The 26,110-nt window shown below is 41.3% G+C and overlaps 2 protein-coding genes across 3 annotated transcripts in view; one reads left to right on the top strand and one right to left on the bottom strand.

The window, feature by feature from the left end:
• Nucleotides 1-535: 535 nt before the first annotated feature.
• The window catches only part of VEPH1 (ventricular zone expressed PH domain-containing 1), a 78,993-nt gene continuing 53,418 nt past the window's right edge, over nucleotides 536-26,110 (top strand). For both annotated transcript variants that reach the window (XM_010584951.1, XM_010584950.1), the window contains exons 1-5: nucleotides 536-673; nucleotides 2,730-2,945; nucleotides 7,219-7,393; nucleotides 21,433-21,599; nucleotides 23,137-23,346. In XM_010584951.1, the coding sequence (XP_010583253.1) occupies nucleotides 536-673; nucleotides 2,730-2,945; nucleotides 7,219-7,393; nucleotides 21,433-21,599; nucleotides 23,137-23,346 (906 nt within the window). The remainder of the gene's footprint in view (nucleotides 674-2,729; nucleotides 2,946-7,218; nucleotides 7,394-21,432; nucleotides 21,600-23,136; nucleotides 23,347-26,110) is intronic.
• Nucleotides 11,872-16,662, bottom strand: PTX3 (pentraxin 3, long). The gene is made up of 3 exons (XM_010584949.1): nucleotides 16,515-16,662; nucleotides 15,585-16,118; nucleotides 11,872-12,485 (listed from the first exon to the last, which is right to left on the bottom strand). Exons 1-3 carry the CDS (start codon nucleotides 16,660-16,662, stop codon nucleotides 11,872-11,874), a joined length of 1,296 nt encoding a protein of 431 aa, XP_010583251.1.

Raw genomic sequence — 26,110 nt, 5'->3', positions numbered from 1 at the left:
ACACAACAACCCAGAAAACAAACCAAGTGGCTTTACCCGCCTCCTCTAGCTCCACTCTGCTACTGACCACAGAAAGGCAGTTTGTAATCCTTATCAGTTAGTCCAGTCACCATCCTGCTCAGGTAATATGCATCGAAATGAAAAAAACTTGGTTTTGTTTATCAAGAGTTATGTACTGTTTAGCTAATTTTAAGCTATTTAGTGCTTGAGGGGAAAAGGTCCTTCAACATGCAGTTCATGGTACGTGCTTAAGGATGTCCCTGGATCAGGGGATCCTGTATGCTTCTCACATACACCATTTAAAAATCTTTGCTAAACTGGAATATGACAGTCAATGCATTTGCTAATTCCTCCCCTGCCCCCCTTTTTTTTCCCTTTTAGATGGGGGCCAAGGAAGTCTTGAAATATGCCCCAGAGTTATTCTTCATATTAAATTGATCACTAGTCCACAGGATTGTTTCCATTCTGTCCTCATCTGAGTCATTCACGCACATGGTGCATGCAGAGGTCTGGCTGAGTGGCAGCGAACGCAGCCATGCATCATCTGTTTGGGCTGGTTTTGGCACAAAAGGACCTTTCACGTGCAGGGGATCTTTTCTCCTTAGAGGATGCTGAAATTGAAGGAAGCCTCTCGGAAGCTCTTGAACAAATAAGAATAATTAGTTCATCTGTGGTAAGTGAAACACTGTCCTTAATAATTTTGCATGAGATTAAATGTGTTGTATAAATAAAACATTAATGACAGGGACATAAACGATTTAAGTTTTTTAGAAACTCAGGAATGCCAAACAAAGTGTAAGATTTAAAAATGTGGTAACCAAATCCAGTTCCTACTACCTGGATTTCCTTTAAAGATATTTCAAGTTCTTCTCTATCATAATTTTTATTAAATATTGTTTAAGGCATATTAAAGATTAACAGGCGGTTACAGGTACACTTTTCATATAGTGTGTATTCTGTTTGCAGCATAAAGTGTTCTGGATGATGGTAGGCTTACAGATTTTGGTAAACTCTTTGAAAGTGCTGTCCAAAAAAAAAAAAAAGCTCTTTATCCTTCCTGCTTCCAGTTTGCCAAAGGGAAGGGAAAAATCTTTTTTGAGGCTTAGCATATTCAATTAGCAACATGTACATGTTCTCATAACAGCGCTTTTCTGGCACTTCATACAGCATGTGATTTTTAGAAATCACTTTTGGCAAGGTGCAAACCTCTGACTCTCGGAGCATTGATCATGACATTGCCAGTTGCAACAAGAACTGACTCATCCATCAGGACAGCCACTGTACACTGGCTCTTCTCTTTGGTCATTTCTTTGACAGCAACTATATCTGCACAGTCTTTGAGAACATTAATCAAGTTATTTTGGCCATTGCTTCTGCTGTTTGTGATGTACTTTGACTCGCCTAACTGCAGATTATCAGGAATTTTACACAAATTCCCCCTACCATGCTTTTTGAGAGAAAATGCCTGAATTGGCTAAAAAATGTTTTCACAAACATGCTGGTCTGCATTAAGCAGCTAAAGCATCATGCAGAGCCATCCTCTACCTCCAAGCGATTCCCACCAGAGGGCTCTGGAGATCGGGCAGCTGCTCCAGCACTGCCTGAGCAAGCTGGGTTTGACACAGGTTTTTCTGCAAATGTGAGGAGTTTCACAGCAGTAGGGACAGGACCGCTCTGCTCTCCATGTCCACGCACAGCCAAAGACCATGACTTTCGCTAGGGGTTTGCTCTTGTGCCCTCTCAGCCAGCGGCTGTTAAATTGTTCACCTCTTTATCAATAGGTAAACTTATACAAAAGAAAAATTAAGTGTTTTCCTTTTTTAATAAGTGCATGGATTTTTCTGTCATGCCAAGCAAAGCTTGTAGAGGGCTAGCTGTGAATAAAGGCAGAGAATTGCTTTGAGACAGACCCAAACGTTGTGGTTTCTGCCTGTGATACGCTGTCGTACCACGCTGCAGTGCAGAGCCCCCGGAGCTAACTCTGGAGCTGCACTTCTGCAAGCTAGTGCTGAACTTAGCTCCAGCCCTTTAAAAATGACCATACTTTATCCAGCAAAACCAATGACTTTTGATTAATACTTCAGTCTGTCTTTCATCTTCATTACTTTTTAGGGTGGAACAGCATAGGTTAGACTGAGGGACGGCGATTGTGTATTCTGAGTCTTTTAGTTATGGCAAAGCACTGCCATTTCATATCCATGTGGCATCTGTGTCAGTAATTACAGGGGATTACAGGATTTTCTGATAAAGCCTGTTTAATTAACTTCTATTCATGTTACATTGATGCTAATTGAAACTAACTGTTTTTACATCAGGGACTCAACATGATGGGAAATATTTGGGACACTGCATTTGGCTATATATATTGTGGGTGTATCAATCCCAGTTTCAGTTTTAGGACAGTTATGGGAGAAGAGGCCTGTGTAAGTGATTCTACGGTGTGTGGCTACAATCCCTGGTCAAGAAAGCCATGCTTCAAGACAGACTACTAAAAATCATTTGATAATATAATCCATACCTTTACAATAATGAGAATTAAGACCTAAACCAGTGAATTGTCTATAGGATGACTAATTTCTGTGCTTAATTGCACTAAATGTTTGTTGTAAAGGTGGAAGTGAGAAAACGGACACTGGACAGTTACAAAAACTTCATGCCTTCAGGCTAATTTTGTGGGGTCCTTGAAAAGGGTGGGCATTCATTGGCAAATGTCTTTTCATTTGAACCAGGACTACCAGACCAATGACAATGACCAGGCTGTGGTGGAAATCTGCATCACTCGCATCACCACTGCCATCAGGGAGACGGCGTCCATAGAAAAGCATGGGAAAGCCCTTGTGGCTCTCTGGGAGTCATGTCTAGAACACAACCTGAAGCCCTCTGGAAAAGATGAGGACACACCACATGCAAAAATTGCATCCGATATCATGAGCTGTATCTTGCAGGTAAGAATGAGCTGAAAACAAGGGAGTGTAGTGCATTCATAGGCTATTCAGTTTTATTTTTTAGAAGGCAGTTGTACTTTATGGTTTTTGAGGGTGCATGGGAGTGGTTGCATTTGTTTAAAACCAAGAATATGACCCCAAATGTTAAAGTATATTATTACATGTATATGGCATCCATTGCAGTGAATCAAAAGTTTTGGCAGCCTCCTTATCTTTAGAAGTGTCTCGACTGTTTAGTACCAGATTTCATTAATTCTCCATTAATTCTAAGTATTTGCATTTCATGTAAGTATTAAAGTGGGAGATGTAGGACTATCACTTTCTGTGGTTACAGAAAGATTAATTTGAAAGCACTTAGCATCAGGGAAGAGGTTATTCTTTTGAATCATTCTGGAAGGCAGCAAAATGCCAAAGAGATTTTAATGATGTGAAATTTAGGTCACTAGACATGCTGTCAGTAAGGAGGATCTCCCTTAACATTTTGATTGTAAAAGCCAAGTCCATATATAACATAGAAAACTGACTTCTGAACTAAAATCCAATTTTTACTACTCTAAATAGAGGACTAGAAAGAAGTTATGCTCTGGCCAGGCGTGTTGAAATAATTTCTTAGAATACTTTACTAAGTGTTGGAGGCAGCAACAAGAAAATCGAAAAGGTATTTAGGTCTCAAAAACAGTTGCTAGAAGAACAGCTAAAATCAGGTCCTGTCTGAACTCAGTAGTCTATGAACTATCACTCCCTGTGAATGCAAGACTAAAAAGAAGACATCTTAGTATATAACAGCCTTTTTGGAGAGAGGAATGGGCTATTCCAAGGCTTTCTAAGAAAGTAAGCTGGGAGTGAAAAGCCATTTAAAGGTGGGGGGAAGAGGGAATCTGGTATTAAATCAGCTGTGGGTACAATTCATGGGGACCAGCTCAGTCTCAGATGAAGAAACAGTTGCTATGAAGTGCCTTTCTATACAGACTACTCTGGGGTGATGTTTGCAGTACGTCTGCTGTTTCATAGTTGCTTTCTTTACCTCTGCCTCTGAAATCAAATGTGGGGTTTTTTTTGTTCTTTTATTATAAAAATTCAAATGATAGTGGCACAAGTAAGTCACTGTCCCATGAAAGTTACTGCTTATCCCCTTGTAGAATATATTCTTCCATAAACTTACTGAGATTCCTCATCTAGTTTGGCTGAAAGTGTTTAAAGTCCAAAAGAATCAAAATGTTCTGGAAAAAATAACATCAATGCTGAATTTGCTTCAATGAAATTTTAGTTTACAATCCTTTAGTATGGTCAGTTCTGTTTACCCCCAGTCTGTCTCTCTAAAGATGCACAAAAAAGTGTATTATAGCAAAATACTAAAAGAAGAAAAAAACCTTCTTTTCTGAAGCCCACGTTCATATTGATTTTGGTTTAGGAAGCATAGAGGTTTATTCTAGCCAGACTTTTGGTCAAGACTGCAGATGCAGCTTAGCAAGATTTCTTCTGCACTGTGCTGGCACCCCTGAGCCATGAACCATAAGCTGCACTGCAGCACAGGGCACAGTAATACATCCTATGAAGGTCAGTGGTAAATCAGGGGGTTACGTCCCCTCTGCCTTTCTCTGTGAATGACTGGCTTTGGTAGGGAACACCCTTTCCGATTAGGCAACGCATTCCTGGAGGTGTCGGTTATCTCCGTTTTGGTCTCGCGTACCCGGAGGTGAGACAGTAACTGGATTTGGATACTGACAGCAGCACAGCTTAAACTTCCCAGACAAGAGACTGTACATTGTAAAATCATATTTGGTCTTTGAGGTACTTTAGCAATCATATTTCATAAGAATACTGAAGTTTGCAATGGCTTGTCTAAGCTTTCAGTTTGTGCTGTTGGCAACTGTGTGCCTAAATCAAGCATGCATCCAAATGTTTTGGGATTGCACTGTGTTGCAGATTACTTCAAGGAGTTCATTGAAATAAAATGAGAAAGTTATAAAAGTACATTTATTGCTCCCTGAAACAGAGCTATTATCAGCAAGTTCCTTTGCATAAAAGAAGAAAGAAGGCATAAAATGAGTTTTTATACAATACGTGAGGGATAGTTGAAGTAGTAATGAATATCTGACAGCTGGGTTGAATCTCACAGCATGTTTCTGTTGATATTAGCAGCAGGGAGGTCCCCTAGGTTTGCAAACATCACTATATCATATTATCGAAATCTGTTTTTCATTGTCACCTTCACATTTTCATAAGCGTGCATTCATGCCCTGATATTTATAACAGAACAAATGAAACCTTTCTCCTCCCATCTGAATTCAAACCTTTTCTTAACTAGGTATTTTGTCTTTATTGTAGAGGAAAAAAAAATTGTTCTTTGGAATTTTCTTAGATCTTTTAAATCCTAGTCAGAGGGCCAAACCTTATCTTCCCATTCTTTCTGTGTGGAGTCCCAGAGTATAACTTGGAGGCAGAATATGGCTCCTACTCAGTAGTACCTCTCAGCCAAATATAATGAGGCATTATGTTGATTTAAACATGCTGCTGCATAAGGCTCTATTCATTTTAAGGGCTATTCTCATTAAAGATGCAGGTTTTGGTCATATGGCAGTTGCTACGATGAGCTATCTTGACACCTAGGAGTTGCTGCAGCCCCTTCTTCCTTAGGGGCTGGCAGAAAGGAACTGTCCCGGAGCAGCTGCAACAGTCCACTGCTTGGCAAGTCTCTGTTGCAAGGAAAAATCCTCATAGCCACTTAAACTTGGCTCTTTTGCATTGGTTGAGTAGTGTAATGTAACCTTAATTAGGGTTAGTCCTGCTCTCTGTGAGGCTGATGGCAAAGGCAGTTACTGCTGATGAAGGCAGAGCTGGCCTGAGAGGCAATGTAGCAGGGTATGTGGAATAACAGATTTGTTTTTTCTCAGGTCTAAATTTATTTTTTCAGCACTGCTCCAGAATGAGCATGTGTTAAGTCTGGACTGCCTTTCTTTGCACTGTTTTGTTGCTTTCTGAAACATCTGGGTTCCAGTGGTTGCCTGTGATTTCAGATGCTAATTAAATATAATCATATTGCAGGATTATTTTCAAAAACAATGAAGTACTCCAGTTTCAAGGAGATGTTCAAAACTGAGTGAAGAGGAGAGAAAAGCACTGATTAAGGAGGGTTCAAGAGAGACTGTAGGTCCTCAGTTACACATAAACATATCCTACTAGTTTCAAGGGTAGTTATGTATGGGGAATTTAATGGGCAATAGATGTGTATAGTCTGTGGACCCAATTTTACATATACAAATAATTGCAGAAAACCTTTTCTGACCTTAATGTCAAAACCAAAGTGTACATGCAGATACCCCTGAGATTGCTGAAGCTTGGTGCCGTTTTGAGGACAGAAAAATTTCAGTTGACCCTGGTGTTCAGAGAAATTGGCTGGGGTTTAGAAAAGGAAATCTTAATTATTACAGGAAAATTGATGATCAATACTAAAGCTATTACCCTGTGAGCAAGTCTCCCAGTACACTTACTCATGCGTCCTCTTTTTCCTCATTTGACCGGTCTGCCTTTGATTTAGTCCCAGCAGCTTAGCCTGGGATCCTGTTCTGGGAACAGAGGAGTCCTTTCTTCACGTGGTCTCTGCCAGCACAAAGATAGACCAAAACTCAGAGTAGTAACACACTTCAGTTTAGATGAGGGAAGCTGTGACTTGTGCTGGGGAAGATTTACCCATGCTTGAAATAGTTTCCCTGAGCTTTGACTGTGCCTGCACGTTAGGCTGCCCTGCTTGGGGCTGGACCTTGGTGTGGGGCAGGTCACTGCGACACAGGAATGAAAGGCAGCAATACCTCTTTTAGTGCAGAGAGCAATATTTACCAGTCAACAGAATCAGTGACTGCTCCAAGGTGTTTCCTATGCTTTGGGATGAAAATTACCTATGCCGTGTGAATGATGGACACAGCTTCTGCTGTATTCTCTGAGAGCACCAAACACAAAATACCGTGTTAGAAATGTTACAGCAGTTAACATTTAACTTGTACACTTCATATCATGTTCTCTCCTTCTCTTGCAGAATCAAAAAAATAGGTGCATTACTAGCATTTCCTGGCGCAGTAGTTTTAAAGTTCTTTACTTGCTCTTTCTTTCAAGTCTGCCTCCAGCAGTGTTACCAAAACATAACCTTTCTTGACATGTTTTTTGCTTTTTTCCCCTGTTGTTTTGATTTTTGTTTTTCTACTCTGATCAGCATGAGACTTTATTTTAATCATTATTTCAGCTGCTTATTTTTCAGTGCTTTTTCATGTTTTTGCAGAATTACAATCGACCTCCCATAATGGCCCTAGCTGTTCCAGTGGCAGTGAAATTTCTTCAGAGGGGCAATAAGGAACTGTGCAGAAACATGTCAAGTTATCTATCCTTGGCTGCAATTGCTAAAGCAGATCTGCTGGCTGATCACACAGACACTATTGTCAAAAGTGTCCTTCAAGGTATGAAAGCACTGAGATTTTGGATTTAGTCCTGCAGCATGCCCACCATTAGATTAGTTAGGCTGTATTAGCCATATATACAAACACGTTATACATGAAAACGTGTATGAGGCATGTATGTATAAAGCATGCCTATAAAACATATTACACACAATCTAATAACAGACTATATCAAGGAAGACCTTTCAAGAATATGTGAATTTACTGAACCTTGTTGACTATGGAAGTCTTATTATAGATTGGATGACCCATAGGGCAGGAAATAACATCTGTATTTGTTAGTATACTGTACTAATGGACTTCAAATTATAAGCCATGATATGAGACGCTAGTTACTGGGCTCTTATCCTTTCTATTAGTGTCATTGGCAATACTCCAAAATATAAATGAGGATGAAATGAATCCCATTCTGTGGCAAAATAGTCAGATGTAAAATATAAAAGCTTTGTAGTGGTTCTTCAATTTTGCCTACTTTGTTAGCTTTGCCTAGAATATTGATGCTAAACTGTGTATATTTTACTTTTGTGGTTTAAAAAGCCAAAAATATTCATACCTCTACAAAAGGAAGACCAATTTAGTTGAACTAGTAATGTTCACAGCATTTGTTGCAATACAGTGCTTCTGCAGTAGTAAAATCACTGTTTGTTCTTCTTCAAGTATGAGCAATAGCAATAAGTAGCAATAGCTGTCTAATTATTCCAAGAACATTTTTATGAAGAAGTTAAGCCCTTGAATTAAATGTATGCATTCTGTATTTATTAAAAAATATAAATGGAGCATATTATGGAGGGATAGCTAAGCTAGAAAGTAATTTTGTCCCTAAGACATTGTGGTAAGAGCTTGCATATTTCTGTCTGCTTTGTTTAAAGACAAATGTGTGATAAATATGATAAATATGTATGAGCTATGTGATAATACTAATTGAGTAGAGTCCAAGAACAGAATATTGCTAACAACTTCCAAAGCCACATGGATAATTCTTTTAAGACTTGTGACATTAGTATTTATGTGTTAACATTGTGCATTGCCACTTGTAACTCAGTGCTATTAATAGAAACAAATAGAGTGAAACAGGTTTTATGGTATAGTTATAGGTTTGGGAAAAGTGATAAACACCCACAACTGAAGGTTTCATCATGACTGAGCCTGCTTGTTTTTGTGTATTTATGTTATTCTACCAGCAGATGTTGCTGTGGACATCAGATTTGGAAATTCCAGACTGGAAGAGGGCACTCTGAATAGGCAAAGTGCTTTGTTTTGCATAGTGGCTTAATTGCACTGTACATAATTTGTATTTCAGGCATGAAAAGGTTGGTTTGCAGCAGGCTAAGAACCACGCTTAAGGACTGAGTGTTTGCTGAAGGGAGAAGAGAAGCTAGAGGATAAGCTGCTAAGGATGGATTTACAAAGCAGCGTGGAGACAAAGGCCTTGTTCTGGTGCTGCACAGACAGGGCTCAGCCTAATGGCACCAGTGAGACTGATAGTAGACTTTGGCCTGCTGCCTGCGAGTGTTTGAGAGCTAACTGGATTTTTTGATTACTTGGGGCAACTGTTTGGCTGCATAATCAGTTTCTTATCTTATTAGCTAAAAAAGAGCTCTTTAGAAAGAGTGTTTAACTACTCTGTTCCAGTTAGTGTGAACTCAGCTTCTAAACATGCAAATGTCTGTACTGTGCTCGTGATGCTGACAGGCCTTGTGCTGACACCTTCCATCAGCATAAGGGATCAGGCAGATTTATTCTCGTTTCCAGGGGACAGCAGCAAAACTACCCTGAAGTTGTTGCTGTAATCTGAGAGTCCCACAGCTGTTCCACCTTTCAGAGGAGCTCAGGCAAGGGATGTGGATGTTGCATTCAGCAGAGGCTTGTTAGAGAGCATAACTGGGCTCAGCAACATACTCCAGAAATGCATGTCTTGCGCTTGCTCTTTCATTTCTACGTTTGCAGTGCAAGAGTAGGCCTACAAAAGTAGGCCTTCTCCGTATTTGGAGCCCAAACTCCCCCAAAATACTATTTACTTAGTGTTTTCCAAACAGGCAAAGTAACTGTTAACAAAGAAAAACATAGTTAAGCTAGGAAGGAAAGAGAGAAGTGTCCTGATGGAGGTGACAGAGGGGACTAGACTGTGGGAAAGCTTTGCTAGTCCACAGAAGTGATAAAGGAAGAGCAAAGCAGTTGGAAAGAGGAGAGTTTTCCAGCTGAGTCAGTGAGAATGAAGGGACTGGCTTTGCATTTGGTCATCTGCCAAACCAGAACAGAGATAGGAAAAGGCTACTTCCAAGACAAAGCATTTCAGGTATGAGGGTACAGTAAGAAAAGTAGGCAGGAAGGATTTCTGGTAATCTTTTTGAGGATTTTGCTTTTTCTGCTGCGTTTCACGGACATTTGTTTTCATTTAATGGGGGGCGCTCTATGGAAAGAGGATTTGAGAGCGGTTTTGCCCTTGCACAATGTTGGGACCTCAAGTGTTTTTCGTAACTCTGAAGATCTGTTTTCTGGCTGACAGCAGGTGAACGGAGATAATCTTTCATTGTTCTGTAGTTAAGGTTATTTGCAGATATTATTTAGTAAGGGATTTTTGTCATGCTTACCACTAAGCATTTCTTAATTTAGATGTATTTTTATTGTGGTCTAATAGGAGAAATTCCAACAATCGGAGCAGTTATTTTTACCTTAAATAAACAGTGTTGACAAAACTTTGGAGCAGGTCCTATAACTAGGTATCAAGTACAGCCCCCTTGAATGGCATAGTAAAGTGGAAATTAGCTTGTCATAGCTTTTTCTTACTACTTTTGTATCGTGGAAGGAACGATCTGGTAGCTGTGTCACATTCAGGAAATAAGCATAGCAGCAACATGTCAAGAACCTTTTCAAAGTGTTTTCTTAGGACATCTGTAGAGAATAAGATGGAGAAACATGTGAATAGAGCAGAAGGGTGGGCTGTTTCCAGTGGAAATAAGAATTGCTTTGAATAAGACATTCTCCATGATAACTTGTTAAGAGGCTTCAACAGGTAGTAAATAATCGTTCTTGTCATAAATGGTTACATATACAGTGAATAACTATTCATCATTGTCTACTTCTGCTCTGTTTTCTACACGGAAATCACCACCAGTGTCTTGGCTCTCTGCACTGGCTTCTTATGCGCTGTATCCAGCTCTAGGTTTTTATTGGATTTTAGATAAGCTTGTGAATGTGAAAGAAGAAAGCTGCTGCCACCAAACATTCATCAATTTTGCCTTGTACAAACCTCCTGTTAGAATCAAACAAGTTGGTTACTTTGGATATCTAAACATATCTTAAAACTGGGTATGTGCTTCTCAGATGGCCAGCATTATGCATGGGGTACTGGTTGATTTTTTTTTTAATTTTTTTTTTTTTTTTATTTGGGGATATCTCAAAACCACTCTTCCCTTCAGTCTCCAAGTGCTGTGCTACCACAGCCTCAGGTCAAGGCGCATGTGTCAGTATGTTAAAGCATCTCTTCTGTACAAATGACCACATCCATGTAGGAGAACTCCTAGAGTGGCAGATCCTTGCACGTGACAGTGTTCACAAGAGGGATTGTTATCATGACGGGCCTTTAAAGCTGTGTCTGGCTAATGCTTGGATTTTGGTCCTCTGAGGGTCTCTCCATTTGTATGAGATGTTGATGTTTATGTTCTTTTCTATTAGCAGCTAAAACTGCATGGTTCAAAACATGGAAAAATTCCCAATTGGTACTCACTTTCAGAGTTTCAGTTCATGAGAAGCGTGGAAAGTTTTAGTTTAGTGAAGTATCTTTATTTACAGAACAACTTTACAAAAATAATTTCAATAAAATTATTACAAAGTCAATTTACAATATAATACAGCTCCAAATGTAACACCAGCTTATGATGGAGAAAATATTACTTTTATATGTTCGGTCAATCCGTGGCATAAATAATGCTTTAAACAAGGAGCTAGTTTTCTTATAGTCTACAAATTACTAATGACGATTAATAAACAACGCATTTCTTGGCTTATGTGGTTCCTCTGTACAATTCACATTAGCACTATAAAAACCAATGACTGGAGGAGCCTGGAAGATGCACAGCCTTACGTCTGTTCTGCAGAGACTGGTCAGCCGGATACCCAACGTGTTTGCTTCAACAGGGCTGCCAGGAGCACTGTTCGGCTCCAAAATGTCCACAGTGGCACTCACTTCTATACATCAGAAAACACTGCACTAGAGAGACACCAGTCGTCTGACCTCAGGAACAGCTTTTCCAATGTCATGCCTTGATGTGGGGGGTTTTGATTTTTTTCAGTGTTTTGCCAAAACAGCAGGCAGAGATCAAATCCTGTCTCCACAGTACCTTGTTCTGTAAACTTCCAACGCTCATCTTCCTTGGGAGTTCGAGACACGGGCTCCTACGGCTCTGTTTACTTGTACGTAATGGCATTCGGCTCTTTGTGAAATATGTTCTCTGCTTCAGAAACTGCCTTGCCAGAATTTAAGAAACGTACTGGGCTCCTCCGTATGGCAAAACTTCTGTGACTCCCCACCCAATGATGTTTCCCCTGATACTGCATGCATCTTCTCCGCTCTGCGCTGCTATCTCTTTGGCGCTGAGCACTCTGTCCCACATGTTAAAGCCAGTTAATTTTCCGGAGAAAGCTAAAGCTTCGTCAAATCCACCCCCAATGCAGCAGCCATTCTTTTCTTGACCGAGCTGCAAAATCCCTCCGTCTGGAACGGTGTGAGCATCAGCAAAGTCTGAGGCGGTGGCTGCGAGCTCTCCCTTCACCCACAGGGATGCAGATCCATTCTCTGAGCTCCAGGCACCGCAGAGATGCATCCACTTCCCAGGAGCAACTACGTTTTTGACAGCTAACTTGTGCTGGTCACCACCAACAACAAGCACTGCAGACTCCTGGCTGAGATAAAGCTGGATTTCATATGGATTTAACTTGGTTCCGTAGGAGAAGACAATAGTTTTGTCCAACACCTCAGTCACCTTGATCCAGATACAAGCAGTAAAGGAGTGAAGGGTCATTCCAGCAGTTGGGTGAACGCTCCCAAATATCTTTTTCGAACGCATGGGGAATAGAATTGCTGTTTCACACCCTGAAAAAGTTAGAAAGATTGTTAGGTAGATAAAACCCAGTCTATTTGTACATGCACAGCTAGGACCCTTGACATATGCTCGCTTCTGGGCTTCCCAAAGGGAGCAGAGAGCTCAGCTCATCCAGTGGGATGTGGGATGTAGGATGCTTTGAAGAAGCTGTCGGATCTGATGGATGAATTTGCCAAACACTATGGCAATGGGTCTAGGGGCTAATCAGGCTGCAGGAACAAGGCTTGGCTCTTCCCTCACTGCAGTAGCAGTGTATTGTATAGTCCCGTGCCATGCTAAGTGACATTTGAGTTTAATGCCGCCTGCCTGCTCTGGTGCTTGCCTCGGGAAGTTGGGCTTCCCCAAGGGTCTGTGCGGGGCAGGTGCCTTCTGCTCGGAGGTGTCTCCTGGGAGAGCTTCTCTTTTGCTGGGTCACCTCGAGAATTTAGCACCTTACATTGGGTAATTATGTTGGGTAGTCCCCTCTGTTTCATTTAAGTCCTGTTTTAGCCTCTGTGTTCTTTTTCAGTATGGAGTGATGAAAACAGCAATGTTATGGTGAGGGGATGGGTTCAGTGGTCTGTCAAACGGCGGGTTTAGATACCGTGCCGTTCCTGGGGTAGTAGTGTGAGACTACTGCTGCGGCTGGGGAAATGGAGCCGCTGGGTAGTTGTCACGGGCAGTTGTGCAGCGTCCTGCGGTTGTCCTGTAGATAACTGGGCAGCAGAGGGGACAGGGGCTACGGAAAAGCAAAAGCAGTGCAGGGAGCGTTGGTAGAAGCATGCTGAGATGTGTTAGTTTATGATAATGACTCCCTTTTCTGACCCTGCCTTTAGGGCTATTGGTCAGTAGCTTTCATCGGCGCTGGTTAAGCATGGGAAATATATAAGACAACTGGTCTTTTAAAAACAGTTAATCTCTCATCTCCAATGAATCAATATGTTGATAACAGAAATTAGATTAGCTAAAACCACTAACAGAAATTTATGGCACTTGGAAAAGTGACTGATGATCACTAAACCGAAGCCATTTTTGGTATTCTATGTACCATTCCCTAATTGTATATAACTTAATATTCTAGGTGACATGGGGGGAAAAGCAGCTCCCTTCTACAATTAAGCTGGCTCATTTCCTGTTTAAACAAGCTAGAGGATCTAAAATGTCTAAAAACGTGTGGAAATTTCTGCTTCTGTGAATGAAGGACTCATTGTGTCCTCCAGGATCATGCTGCTGTGTTATTTCATAGACTGCTTCCTTTCAACTTTGAGCAGATTTTACATTTCTTCATTGGCCCTTTTGAGAAGGGGCAGGGTCAGCAAGCAACTGTTGGGGATACTCCTTAAAATGCTACTTAGGAACACTATTGTGAAAAAGCTTTTAATTAGGAAGCTTTCAAGCTTTATTATCAAGGCCTAAACAAAATTAAAACCAGCCTCACTGAAGAACAAAAAGTGTGATTAGAAAATCCCTCAAGAGCATGGCTGGCAGTAATTCAAGATGTGAGAAATGAAATTAAGTTGCTAAAAATTCTTTTGAAAAAAAAAAAATCTAGAGAGACACTCTGGAAGTACTTGAATGTATCCTTTAAAATAAAAAATAAGAACATTTTATATAAAAACATGTAGGACCAGTGGAAATAATCTGGATTTCCACTGATGAGACTGAGATCCTTAATGCTGATCAAGTTTTTTACTCTCACCTAGTGCAGAGTAACTGACTGCAAGGCTGGCTGTGTTACAGGAGAGTGATAAAGAATGAGATCATGCTTTCTGGAAGGCAAGATTCATGTGCTTGGGGAAAAAAAGGAATATGCTGTAAGATCTACTCCCAGTACACAAAGATTACTGAAGTGTTATGATAAATAAAGGAGTAAAAGCAATTTACTTATAAAGCTGAATCCATGCCCTACATGAAAGGATAGATTCACGTTAGATTGTAAAACGCTTTGATGTAAATTATTGTGTTTGTATTGCAATAGGTTTGTGTCAGTTGTTGCCTTTGCTTTAGCAGTTACAAGAAGCACTGCTTGCTCACCTGTGCAAGAGCTCACGCTGGTGGTGCTGCTCAGGGTCGCTGGCAAGGCTGGTGTAACTGCACCCCTAACTTCCTATTCACAGACACCCGTGGGATTCTGCGAGTGTAGATTTCTGTGGGGTTTTTAAGCTGCAGTAACCTCCATTTGTGGAAAATACGGTTGTTAAAGACATGTCAATGTTTAGAAGACAGGCAGCGATACCTATCTGGTAGGCAGAGTTATATTCAGTGTAGTTATATTGTGCATGTAGCAATTTTGCATCCAACTTTAAATAGATGGGGGTCTGCTCTGCCATACCCAAGTTGCTGTAGCTGCTTTTTGGGTGTCATATTACAGTGCACAGAAGAACTGATGTGAAATTTGAGATATGAGCTCCTTTTTCTATGGCCACCTTGCTTGCTGACCAATGCAAACATTTTGGAAGGGGAAAAAAACCCCCGCAAACCAGCAATACCACAGTGTTACTAATTTTTCTATGCTTGAGGAAATATTCTGTCCTGACAGTTGCATGCAGTGAATGTGCCCTCCCTGCTGCGGGAAGCGTGCTTAGCTGGTTGACATCAGCAGTGTGTCCTCAGATCAGGCTCTGCTCCTGGGCAGTTGGAGTTGGTGAGGAGACAACATTTAGTTTAGGAAGAGAGAAGAGTAGGTACGTGCATGAACAGAACAGGAGAGCTCAGCAACTAGCGTGTAAGCGTAGGAGTTACCAGCTGGGAAGGTAAAAGGTGAGAGAACATAATTTGTATGTTTAAAATACATTTGCTGCTCTCTGGCAACTGTTTTGATCTGGGAGAGCCTGCAGGAGGTGGGATCTAGCTGGCTTTGCCCTCTCTAAGGACTTTGATTAAACCCTTCTTTGATCCCACGTTTGGAAATCTCAGCACCTCTTTTCTGAGAACAGTTAATGGGTTTCCTCCCTGTATGTACGGACTGCTCAAAGCTGCTGTGGTGTTCATAAGATTGCTTTGGAGTCGTGTGCAGAGGAAGGTGCTCAAGAGGGGTGTTTGCAGGATGTCTGTTTGGACAGGCCCACCAAAGAGAGCTCTCTGGTAAAGCACAGCGCACGTGGACTTACCTGCTGGCAGTAAGTGCTGAGCCGCCCATTTCTGCGATGCTTTCAGTTCAGCTCTGGTTTGCTGTAGCTCTTTCCACAGAGAGTTCAAAATGATATTGTCTCCTCTGGTGGGACTGAATTTATCCTGCTGAAAAGCTGTCTCCTGAGCCTCCGCCTCAGACCTCCTCAGCCAAGCGCTCTCCAGCCGGCCAAGCCTGCCGGACACGTTGTGGCTCAGCAGCAGAATGTGCTCAAGAACCTTTCCTTGCTCGGACTCGTGAAGCCTCTTGGCTTCTTCAACTTGGTCAGTGTTCCTTACAAGCGCCTGCTCTACCTGTGACATGACGTGGGAGGTGACTTTCTCGATGGTGGCGGTGAAGGTGCCTGCGAGGTTGGTGGTGAGCTGGCTCAGCTCTGCTTTCAGGGTCTGCAGGTCCACCTTCAGGATCTCATCCATCTGCTGCAGCATCATGTTCTCTTTCATTTGAGAGTTCTCGAGCATGATGAAGAGCTTGTCCCACTCAGTGTGCTCTCGCTGGCAGTCGCATGAAACAGCTGGAATGGAAGATACAGATGTTGCTATTCCTTTGTACTTATATTTTTAAACAGAAGGAGCATTTGACAAAATCTGGCTCTGTGCAAGGCTTACAAGCTCCAGACTGTCAGTGCGTGTCCCTCTATATCAAAGCAGGAAAGTGGTGTGTATTATAGCTATTTTAAAATTGTCATCGGCAGTCTTTTGCAGGAACACTGAAAAATAGAGAGTATAAAGCAAATTCCAAGGCACGCCATCCAAGTGCTTTAGCATTTGCTGACCATAATAACCTACTGGTGCAAGCACATGCTTCTTCCTCTGAGAAAAATATTTATGTTTGTAATAACTGTTACAAGAGCTAGGCAACAAAGAATGCAATTCTGCACTTAACACAAATTTAGTTTAAATCTACTTACTTTCCTCAGTACCAAGAACTGGACCTTCAATTTCATTATCCATATTCACATACATGAGATCATAGTCGTCATCTTCATCCAGAACAGAAACAGAAGCCCTGAAAACACAGAACAGCATAAGCAGAGAAAGTATTTCTTGGGGCAGCATTCTTTAGCTGCTTCCTGAAAATAGCTGGGCTGTCTGGAGCTAAAGTCTAAGTCAGACTTCAGCAGAGACAAGACTGCTAGTGAGACACAGCGAGCCCCTAATAAATGCTCCGAGCGCCTCAGCTTGAATGAATGAGCAATGCTAGTGCCAGTGTTGTAATAAGAGCACTTCTGACTGTTGGTTTTGGCCGAGAGGAGAAGGGGGCGTGCAGCTTGCTCAATTCCAGCCTTCCAGGTTTGCACTGGGGGGAGATGTACTGGCTCACGAAGGGGAAGAAACGGGAAAAACTGCTCTTGCGAGCTGCCGCTTCCCTTCCAAGTGCAGATTGCTGTAACGTGCATCAATGCGAGGGTGAGAGTGGGGGGTGCAATCACTTGGAGTTCTCTGCCTGCGAGCACTGGCTGCATCAGTTATGTTATTTTGTGTTATTTGCGGAAAGGAAAGTGTTCTCTGCAAACTCATTTTGTAGTTGGTATGTGCCAGGGCTCTGGAGGGGTTTCGTAGAAAAATAAACATACCTGGAGTTGGTTTGGATACACACGTATGGTTTAACCTAAATATTGTAGCTTTTTTTGATAGTTACATATAAAAACTTCTATTATATACTGACAGTTTACTGCTTTAAGCAATAAAGGAGAACTCATAAAGACAGCTTGTTAAAGTTTTGCTTTTCTAGCCCTAATTACCAACAACAACATCATAACTATGCGGATAATAGGTTACTGCTAGTATCTTGTTTTGCGAGCATGTAGATTAGCAGCTGCATGATTAGAGTTGTTTCTGTTAACTTGGAAAAAAACAAAACAAGGCACTCTTGGATTAGACATTAATCTAGTGCTAAGTATTATTGTTTTTGGTGTTAATCTGTTTTAAATTCTGGAAGGCTTATCAGTTCAATGGGCCATTAATTATTTCAGAGATGCATTGCTTAGGTGAGATTAGGGATAATATGGTACAAATTATATATTGGCTATGAAATATTCAGAGAATAGCAAAAAACCCCACATAATTGCATCTAGCTTCCAATCAGTGTTCCCTTTCCATTTGAGTCTGGTTTAGCCCCTTATCACTTGATGCAGGAGTGTGTAAAGAGGGCCCTGTACTTCTGTTCTTGTTCATTCTCCCTCCAACACCCGGGCCACGAGTGGGAAGTGCGGCTGCATGAGGCAGCAGAGACAGTGTGCGTGGCCTCAAGCGTTGCTCCCTCCTGCAGCAGGGACCAGGAGGCACTTTGCAGGTTTCTCCTTTTGCTCTGGAGGGAGGTAAGGCTGGAGCTGCCTGCTCCCCAGCCCCTCCAGGCTTGCTCCACACACCCCCGGGCAGCCCGCTGCTCCAGGGCCGCAGAAAACTGCTGAGAGTCTGGTGCTGCACCAGATGCCTCCTAGCACCCAGCCTTGCTAGTGCAAACCTAGGCTGCCTGTGTGTTGGACTGCTGGCCACGGTACTGTGCTATTCCTGCGTGCCAAACTGGTCTCACTGTTTCACACTGTGTGTATGTGGGGTTTCTGCCACTGTGGGGCCTCCAGCTGCTCTTCCACAACCACAAATAATAAATAGTAACATTGACGCAATACGTTAGAAACCTCAAAACTTTGGTAAAGTAGAGGTGAACATTTTGGGGAGGTACATGCCTAACTTCGGTCATCCTGGGGAAAAAAATTAGGTGTGGGCTCTTATCTTTGAATACTCAATTTTTAGGGAATGTCAAAACACCACTGTATAGCTTCGAGAGTTCCTTCTGTCCATGTTACATTTGCAGTGTGCTACAAGGCTCTTTTTTTCCTTTTTCTTTTTTTCTTTTTTTTTTTTTTTTTTTACAGGCTTTCTGTGCTGCTGAGTTGGGCAGAGAGCACAAGGCAACCTTTGCTGCTCGTCGTCCGTGCAGGGAACGTGGCCAAAGTGCGCCCGGAGCATGGTCCTGGGGCAGCCGGGGCGGGCTGGCATTGTCACAGCACGCAGTTGTGGTTGCTCCTGCTGTACGTGCCTCCTCCCTGCCTGACTTGCAGCCAGAATTGCAAAGCCATCGAGTGTCCCCAACTGTACATTAGTTTCTGCCTGAGTTGCATAATTCCCAGTGTGTGGTCTGCTTGGAAAGTCTGAGAAAATCTAATCTGGAAAGTATTGGGGGGGTAAGGGTGGTAGGGGAAGGAAGAGGGAAAGAAGGTAATTAAGGAGTAGAGTATAATGTTTTTCCATTCTCAGACAACAAACATACTTTTCAGGCTCTTAGTTTAGACTGAGACAGATGAAGCAGGATGGAAAAAAGTGAATTACTTGGGAGCGGGTACAATATCACCTCTGACTGCCCGAGCTCTGAGAATCAAAAGGTTGGTGAGTTGCTTGTGCGTCATACCCTTAGAAACTGAAAAGGTGTGACAAACAAATGGCAAGAAGTACTCAGAGCTAACTTGAAACATGAAAAGAAAAGAAAAGAGTGAATTGGGTTGTGCTCCATGACCTTTCTTAAGTTATATGAGGAACAGACACAAACTGTAGTATCTGCTTGGATCATTTACAAGTTTGTATACACAGGTTATTCAATTAAAAGCAATTCCATGTCAGTGAGGTCGCTTTAATATCACTCCAAAGTGATGGGGTTGCTTCTAAATTGCCTTTGCTTTTCATTTATCTTGGTTAGTGAATATAAATGCGGCAATGCTTGCTGTAGGAAACTGCCCAAATTTGTGTTTGTACGAAGTATTTTTGTCCAGAGAAGTTTCATGGCTGCAATCCATCATGTTGTGTCACATCAAATTGCATCCCTCTTCTAATACATCTGACACTTGAAATGCTTGTTTTCTCAGGTTGAATAATTAGTCTTACTTTCCAGACACCTTCCTATCTGTGACATCCCAGCTTAGGCAATAGCACGTCTCAGGTTTGTGCCTGTCTTTCCTTGTTTGAAGCTGCTAGTTTTTGTTACTCTCTGCTGAATTCCTTCCCTCTACACTTTTACAGCTGAGATTAATTTTGTCTGTCCAGGAACATGGGAATTTCATCTTTTGCAATTGTTACCATTGCTGAAATTTGACTGGAGCTTAAGGGTTCTCTTCCATATGAGCAGAAAACTTCTAGTAGAAACTAAATGTGTGCAAGTGCAAAGAGAGGACTTATTTCTGTAAGCACTAAGTTATCCAGAGAAGAAAATAATTTTTAGTGTATTCAGTTACAAAATTGTTCTATTTCAAACTCAGATATGAGTCTAGAAAAGTTAAAGTAAATGCATGGTCCCACCATTTTAGTTCTAACTTTGGGTGGATTGGTGCTTTGCCTGAATCCCACGGTACGTTAGTGAGACTCGTAAAAATGTGACACTTTTTTACAGACTCACTTGTAACATCAGGAAGAGATTTGCACAAAGAATGTGGGTAGAAAGTGGCCAGAACTGAACAGCTTGCTAATTTGTTTAGGGTAATTCATCAGCAAATATCTTTCCTTTGCAACTTGCCTTTGTGCTTTATATATAGAACAAAACAAGACTGAAATTCGCCATGTGCATGGGACTAGAGGTGGGGCCTGAACCTTGCCTTTAGCACTGCAGTGCTTGTACAGAGGGCTCAGAGCTGCCTTCAAGGAGAAGCCAACAATTCTTCAAGCAGAATAAATGCTTCAGGATAGGATGCAAAAGTGTGGCTGGCTGAATAGTGTGGAGGCTCTCCTCCAAAGCGTAAGGACCCCTTAGGGATCATTACAAGCTGTTCGACTAAAAGTTGTTTGAACCTGCGATAAATTATACGTTACTTACTTGGCTCAGAGTTGATGTTGCAAGACCTAACAGTGTCTTGGGGTGCATTTTCTGTGTCTGGCAAGAGCACGATGTGGTCCGGTCTGACCCATATATCCTTTTTCTACCATCCGTGAAGTGACCTGCTTATCTTCCAAAATTCGAAGGCTCAGATTTAAAAGGGAGAAAAAGCAGCAGGCCAGAGTGCTAGTTCCTATTGGAAACCAAATCCAAAGAGACCTTAAGGACTTTCAAGGGTTTACAAAAAGGAGCCATACTACATTGCAATAGGCAGATGTTTTCCATATGTTGTTCAAGTGAAACTTAAATATATTGAGGCAGGCATGTACAGCAATATGAAGTTATATATTTTGGTATGAGCCTGGGCTTCAAACTGAATTATGCACAGACATCTTAAGAAAATGTGTGAGAGAGGGTTTTGCATATCTCTGTCTGTCTGCAGTTGACTCTCTCTGGCTCCTTTCTATTCCTGGAAGTGGCATCCTTAACTATTTATGTTCAAATTTACTGTCATGCATATTTAGTTCTCTTAATAACCAGCTATTCTTTCCATATGCTGCTTATTTAATTTGAAAGTCTGAATCTCGACAAAGGAGAAACATAGCTTTTATGTGCTTTCTAGCTGCCTTCTTTCTTTTTTTTTTTTTTTTTACTTTATTTTTTTGTTAATTTAAATCACACTTAGTTTGGTGTAGGACTCAACAAAGAATCATTCAAATCTGAAAGCTCATTAAGCAGCCTTCTCATGATATTGTACTTGAGAATGAAAATTATCATTAATAGTATTTTCTTTTTTTTACACTTACATTGTTATGCCTGCAATGATTCATTCTATTTAGGTTATTTATTTGTCTTCTTGGCCCAGTATATATTTTTCTACAGTGTGTTCCATGTCTCCCTTATTTTGTACTGATGATTCTTAAAAACTGGTGTCTCCAGGTGTGTGCTGATTTTCTAGGGCTCTCTCCAGCTGTAGGCTACGGCCATACAGTAAGTCACTGGCCTCTCATTTGCTCTGTTCTCAGGGAACTTGATGCTGCTGCGTGTCCTGCCTGCTCTGTATGAGAAGCAACCGCAGCCGATAAACCTCCATCTGAGGGAGCTGGTGGCACTGATGGCTCAGCTGGATCAAGCCGAACAACACCACCTCCTCAGGCTCCTCCAGATCGTGGCTAGGAAAAAAGAACTTGGGGTAAAACCATGTTTGGAATATCTTGCTGCTAAATACTGCACCTCCTTTTGGAGGAGTTTATTTGTTTCAGATGACTTGGCAAGGTCTGTCTGCTCACTGCTCTCTGAACAGTGAGGAGTCCCGTAACGTGCATGACAGTGCTTTCCTACATTAATTCCCCGTGAATTCTTTAATTTCATTCCAAATTCTCCATCTAATTATAAAGAGAACATAACAATGACTCTGCTGGACCAAAATGTTTGTGTTAAACCAGAACTGTTTTCAACGTTTTTGGCTCTTCCTCTGTCAGCTGAATATGAATTCCCATAACTATGTTTCTGTTAGAATATATGAACTGTATTAAATTACATATCAAGGAAAATTAAAATGAGTTAGGAATTGATTAGAAGTGAGCTGGAGATTAATTATCTAAGGCAAAATATACCATGCTTTGGAAATTGCATGTCATTGACAGCACCCAGTGCATTTAGAACAAGGCACAAAACTACCTGCTTTGTGAATTTATGAAATTCATAAAATTTTTGGAAAAGAAGAATCAACAGTAGTTAGTATCTTTCCCCAGGTAGCCAAGGAAACTATATTGTAATACACAGTCCCAGATGAAATAGGGCTCCTTTCAGAAGCAAGGCCCTTGTCAGCTGGGGGAGGCTGGGGTGCACCTCTGGCTATTGCAGGGGTCCACACTGGAGCCGACGCATCAGAAGTTGTTTTGCATTCTCATTATTACTATTATCATTTATTGCTACTAACAATTTATTCAGCCACCTACCTGCGGTATTTTGCCACAGTGACAGGTATCAACTTGCTAAAACTGATAATCCTCAAAAAAAATGATAGAAGAATCGGTTACTTTGTGCCCCGTTTCTGTGTTGAAATGTCTTTTGCACAGATGCAACAGTTTCTTTGAATCAAAGGTGTATTACTGTACATGTGTGTTTATGTGAAAAATAATCATTTGGTAGATAATTGTATACACTGCATCCTGTTTGTAAGATGATTTTAAGGACTACACCCTCAGCCTCTTGAAAATTGTGTTGTTACCAAGAAATGACAACTTGCCTACAGCATTTTTTTGTGCAATGAAGATCTTGCCTCTTATTTTTTCCTCTGTTCCAGCCATTAACCTTGTCACGTTATTTAGTTTCCAGTAGAAACCAAAAAATTCTGCTAGTACTTTAATTTACTGTATCATTGGGGAAGGCTAAGTCCTACATTGTTTTAATCAATAAAGTATAGGACAGGCCCAGAGCAAGGGAAATATTTGGTGAGGGGTTTTTTTTGTCTTTTTTAACGATTGGGCATTTCCTTACTTATATATGCATAACTGCAATATTTCAAGGCTGCAGCTTACCCTTATTCCATATGTTGAGCTGAACTTTGATTGACCTCAGCAATAGCTCTGTGCAAAGGTCAGCAAGGGTGGAAAACTATTTTACTAAATCAAAGTCTAGTGTTTTATTTTTATTGCTCCGATGTACAGTACCTCTTTTGGTTATATGTGTTCAAAATTTGTTTCTGTCTGATTTTTTTTTAATAGGTGCTGAAAGAGTGTATGCCATTTCTATTTGGACACTTGAAAGACCCTAACCATAGTGACATTATTCTAAACATACTTATAGAAATATCCACCTATGAACCAACAGCCTTAGCCACTTTTCTTCCAATGCTGAAGGAAATTGGTGAGAGTTTGCCAAGTTTGATTGGGCAAACAGCAAAGATCTTTGGAGCTGTTGGACATGTTGATGAGGTAAGTTTAAAAACAAAAGAAGTTCGTTGGTTGGTTTGGGGCTTGGGTTGTTTGGGGTTTTTTTTTTCTAAATCTTGTATAAAGTAATACACCTAAGTATTCCTTTCTTCATGAGTAACCAGACTGCCCTACCAGAACATGTTCCTGGTCCTAAGACCACAATAGGTCTAGACTGTAATACCAGTATGGCTAGGAGAGCAAGTACCACAAAAATCAGCTGTGGTATTTTAGTGACTGAGACTGACTTTCAATCTTCTAGCCAAGGAACTGTCAAGTAGTAAAGGGTCTCTGCAGATATGGGGTTCAGGTTAGCGGGAAGGAAAGAAACTTTGTAGAAGAGCTTAATGAACATGAAAAAGATGAAAACTTAAATTCTCATAACTGTAAAGATAAATATCTAAATTATTATTATTATTATTATTATTAAACTGTGTATCTCTATGCATGTATATGTTCTAAAGCAGGTAACTGTCATTATTCCAGGGGCTTAGCTAAGCTACATTGCAGTGTACCTATATGTGAAATGAAAGGCAAAGAAGAGGAAAAAAGTATTTTGCACACCCTTTGTATGACATCATATTTTAGATGCACATAGCCTTCAGGAATGTTGTAATCATGCAGTGAAATATGAACTTCCTTGTATAGTGTAATCCAGATATTTTGGCTTTGTAGCCATAGTTAATTGGATACTTCTGACAAATGTCTTTATAATGAAATGCTCAGTGGTGATACTGGGCTCAAGCCTCATCACAGGAACCTCTTCACAGTTAACTTGGTTTGGGATCTGATCCAATGGGAACATTTTGCCTAAAAAGGACTTACACTGACAAGCTCCTAAAAAATTATGGGAGTTTCATGGCAGCATAATTAATCTGCACTGAAGTTTTTGCTTTAGTCGTAAGTGTGCAGTCTGGATGCTGGAGCAATGTTCACCTAATCCAGGTGCCATCAACAGACTCAAAGACAGTGTGTACAGAAACCATCGGGTAGTTCGTGGGTCCCAAAGCCCTCTAACCTCCCCAAAATACCAGCTCCAGTGAGCAGCCCGAAAACCCCTGCGTCCCCAGCAGCGATGGATGCTGATCACAAAGATATGATGTTAGCCCTGCTTAGCTGGGACTAGGAAATGCCTTAGACCCCGACGAGACCCATCTTACCCCACTGCTGTCCCCAGCTCCTAAAAATACAGCCTGAAGGAGGTTGCTACCACAAGCTTGTAAACTACCTGATTCCTCACGACCTTGGGTGTCCTGAGGACACCAAACTGGTTAGACTTACTTATGACACATCATGATTTTTAATGAGATTTTATTTTCATTCGCAGGTATGAGCTTATGTCTCTTTCACCACTGCTAACAGACATTTTCCTTCCACTTCAAATCACAGTTCTGTAAAGTCAAAAATAATGTTCTGCTGAACTCAAAGAGTTTCTGGTAAATAATTCAAATTTTTATGGCTGTGACAAAACGCGATTATATAGCAGAAAATGATGGTATGTAATAAATCTAAGCATTTGCTGAAGTGTGGCATTGATGCCTGCCATACAGTAACCTGGATAATTTATTTCAGCAGAGAGCTGAATCCCGCAGTTTCCGTGTCCTTTCAGTGATCCTTGAGGCAAAACTTGCACTAAGTCTACTGGAGTTTGTCTGCATAAAGGCTAGAGATTTCACTGCAGCTTTTGCCTTTCTGAATCAGACCTTGGGGTTGTCCTTCCTTTGACTCCGCTGGAGGCCGGTTTGGAGGGAGGAGGGAAGAAAAGTGACATTGTTTTGCTGTGCGGGGAAAAATCCTCCACATATTCATCTTCTGTCTTTAAGATGACAGTTCTTCTATTTACTTGTTTAGGTACAGATAACAATGTGCTCTCATCAATGATAGTGGTAATCAGAGAATCGCCAGAGAGACTTTTCTCTCCTGAGAAAATAGTTTCTTTTGGCCCCTAACCAAAGTTAGTCCCTTAAATCTCGGGAGTGGGGGGGTTAGGCAACTTGAAGCATATCTCCTACCCTGGTGTAGGCAAGTCCAGCAAACCCATCGTAAGGCATCAGGGTGCGTTATGCCCTGTTAGGTGTTGCTGAAGGTAAAACGAGACCCGTGAGAAACGCAGGGAAGTTAAAGGGGAAATTTTCCTTTGCACACCCATTTTAATAATTCAGAATTGTCTCAGTAATACTCTTAGATGAGATAGTTGCACTAATTTAAATGGATATTGTGGAGCGGAGAAGCCTGGCGTGAGGCAGGGAGAAGCCGCGTGGGGCAGGAGCAGAGGGTCAGGGGGCAGCCCCTCGGCAGTCCTGTTCGCTGGCACGGAAGGATGTTATGCAAGTCTTCTTTCACTTGTTGCGACAAGTCCAATCCTTTCTCCTTTGGCATTCGGTTATGAGTGTGTATTGGCTGGGCGATGGTGTCTGATCGTGGTGGGTACAGCACAGGAAGACACTACACTTGCTGTTTCTGCTGATCTTGAGCTTTATATTCATTTATCTTGTAAGAATCAAAACCAGATTTGGCTTGGCTTTGTAAATCTTATTTCTGGGGGGGGATGAAGTCAAAATCACATTGAAGACTGTGAGCCAAATGAAGTTTGTTGTTCTCTCCTTGTTTACTTACATAACCCCAGCAAAATTTACCTTTATAAGAACTGCAGCTGACCACATTTAGTTCTGCGTTTAGTACTTAAAAGTCAACATCTCCTAGAAGCCTTACAGCTTATAACTAGCTAATCCTCAAACGAGCACAGCTGGGATCAGAATTTAAGGAT

This window comes from Haliaeetus leucocephalus, unplaced genomic scaffold (genome assembly GCF_000737465.1).
Source record: "Haliaeetus leucocephalus isolate CR32 unplaced genomic scaffold, Haliaeetus_leucocephalus-4.0 Scaffold1014, whole genome shotgun sequence".
Taxonomy (NCBI): domain Eukaryota; kingdom Metazoa; phylum Chordata; class Aves; order Accipitriformes; family Accipitridae; genus Haliaeetus; species Haliaeetus leucocephalus.
The sequence above is the reverse complement of the archived record's forward strand: the minus strand, read 5'-3'. Positions and strand labels throughout refer to the sequence as shown.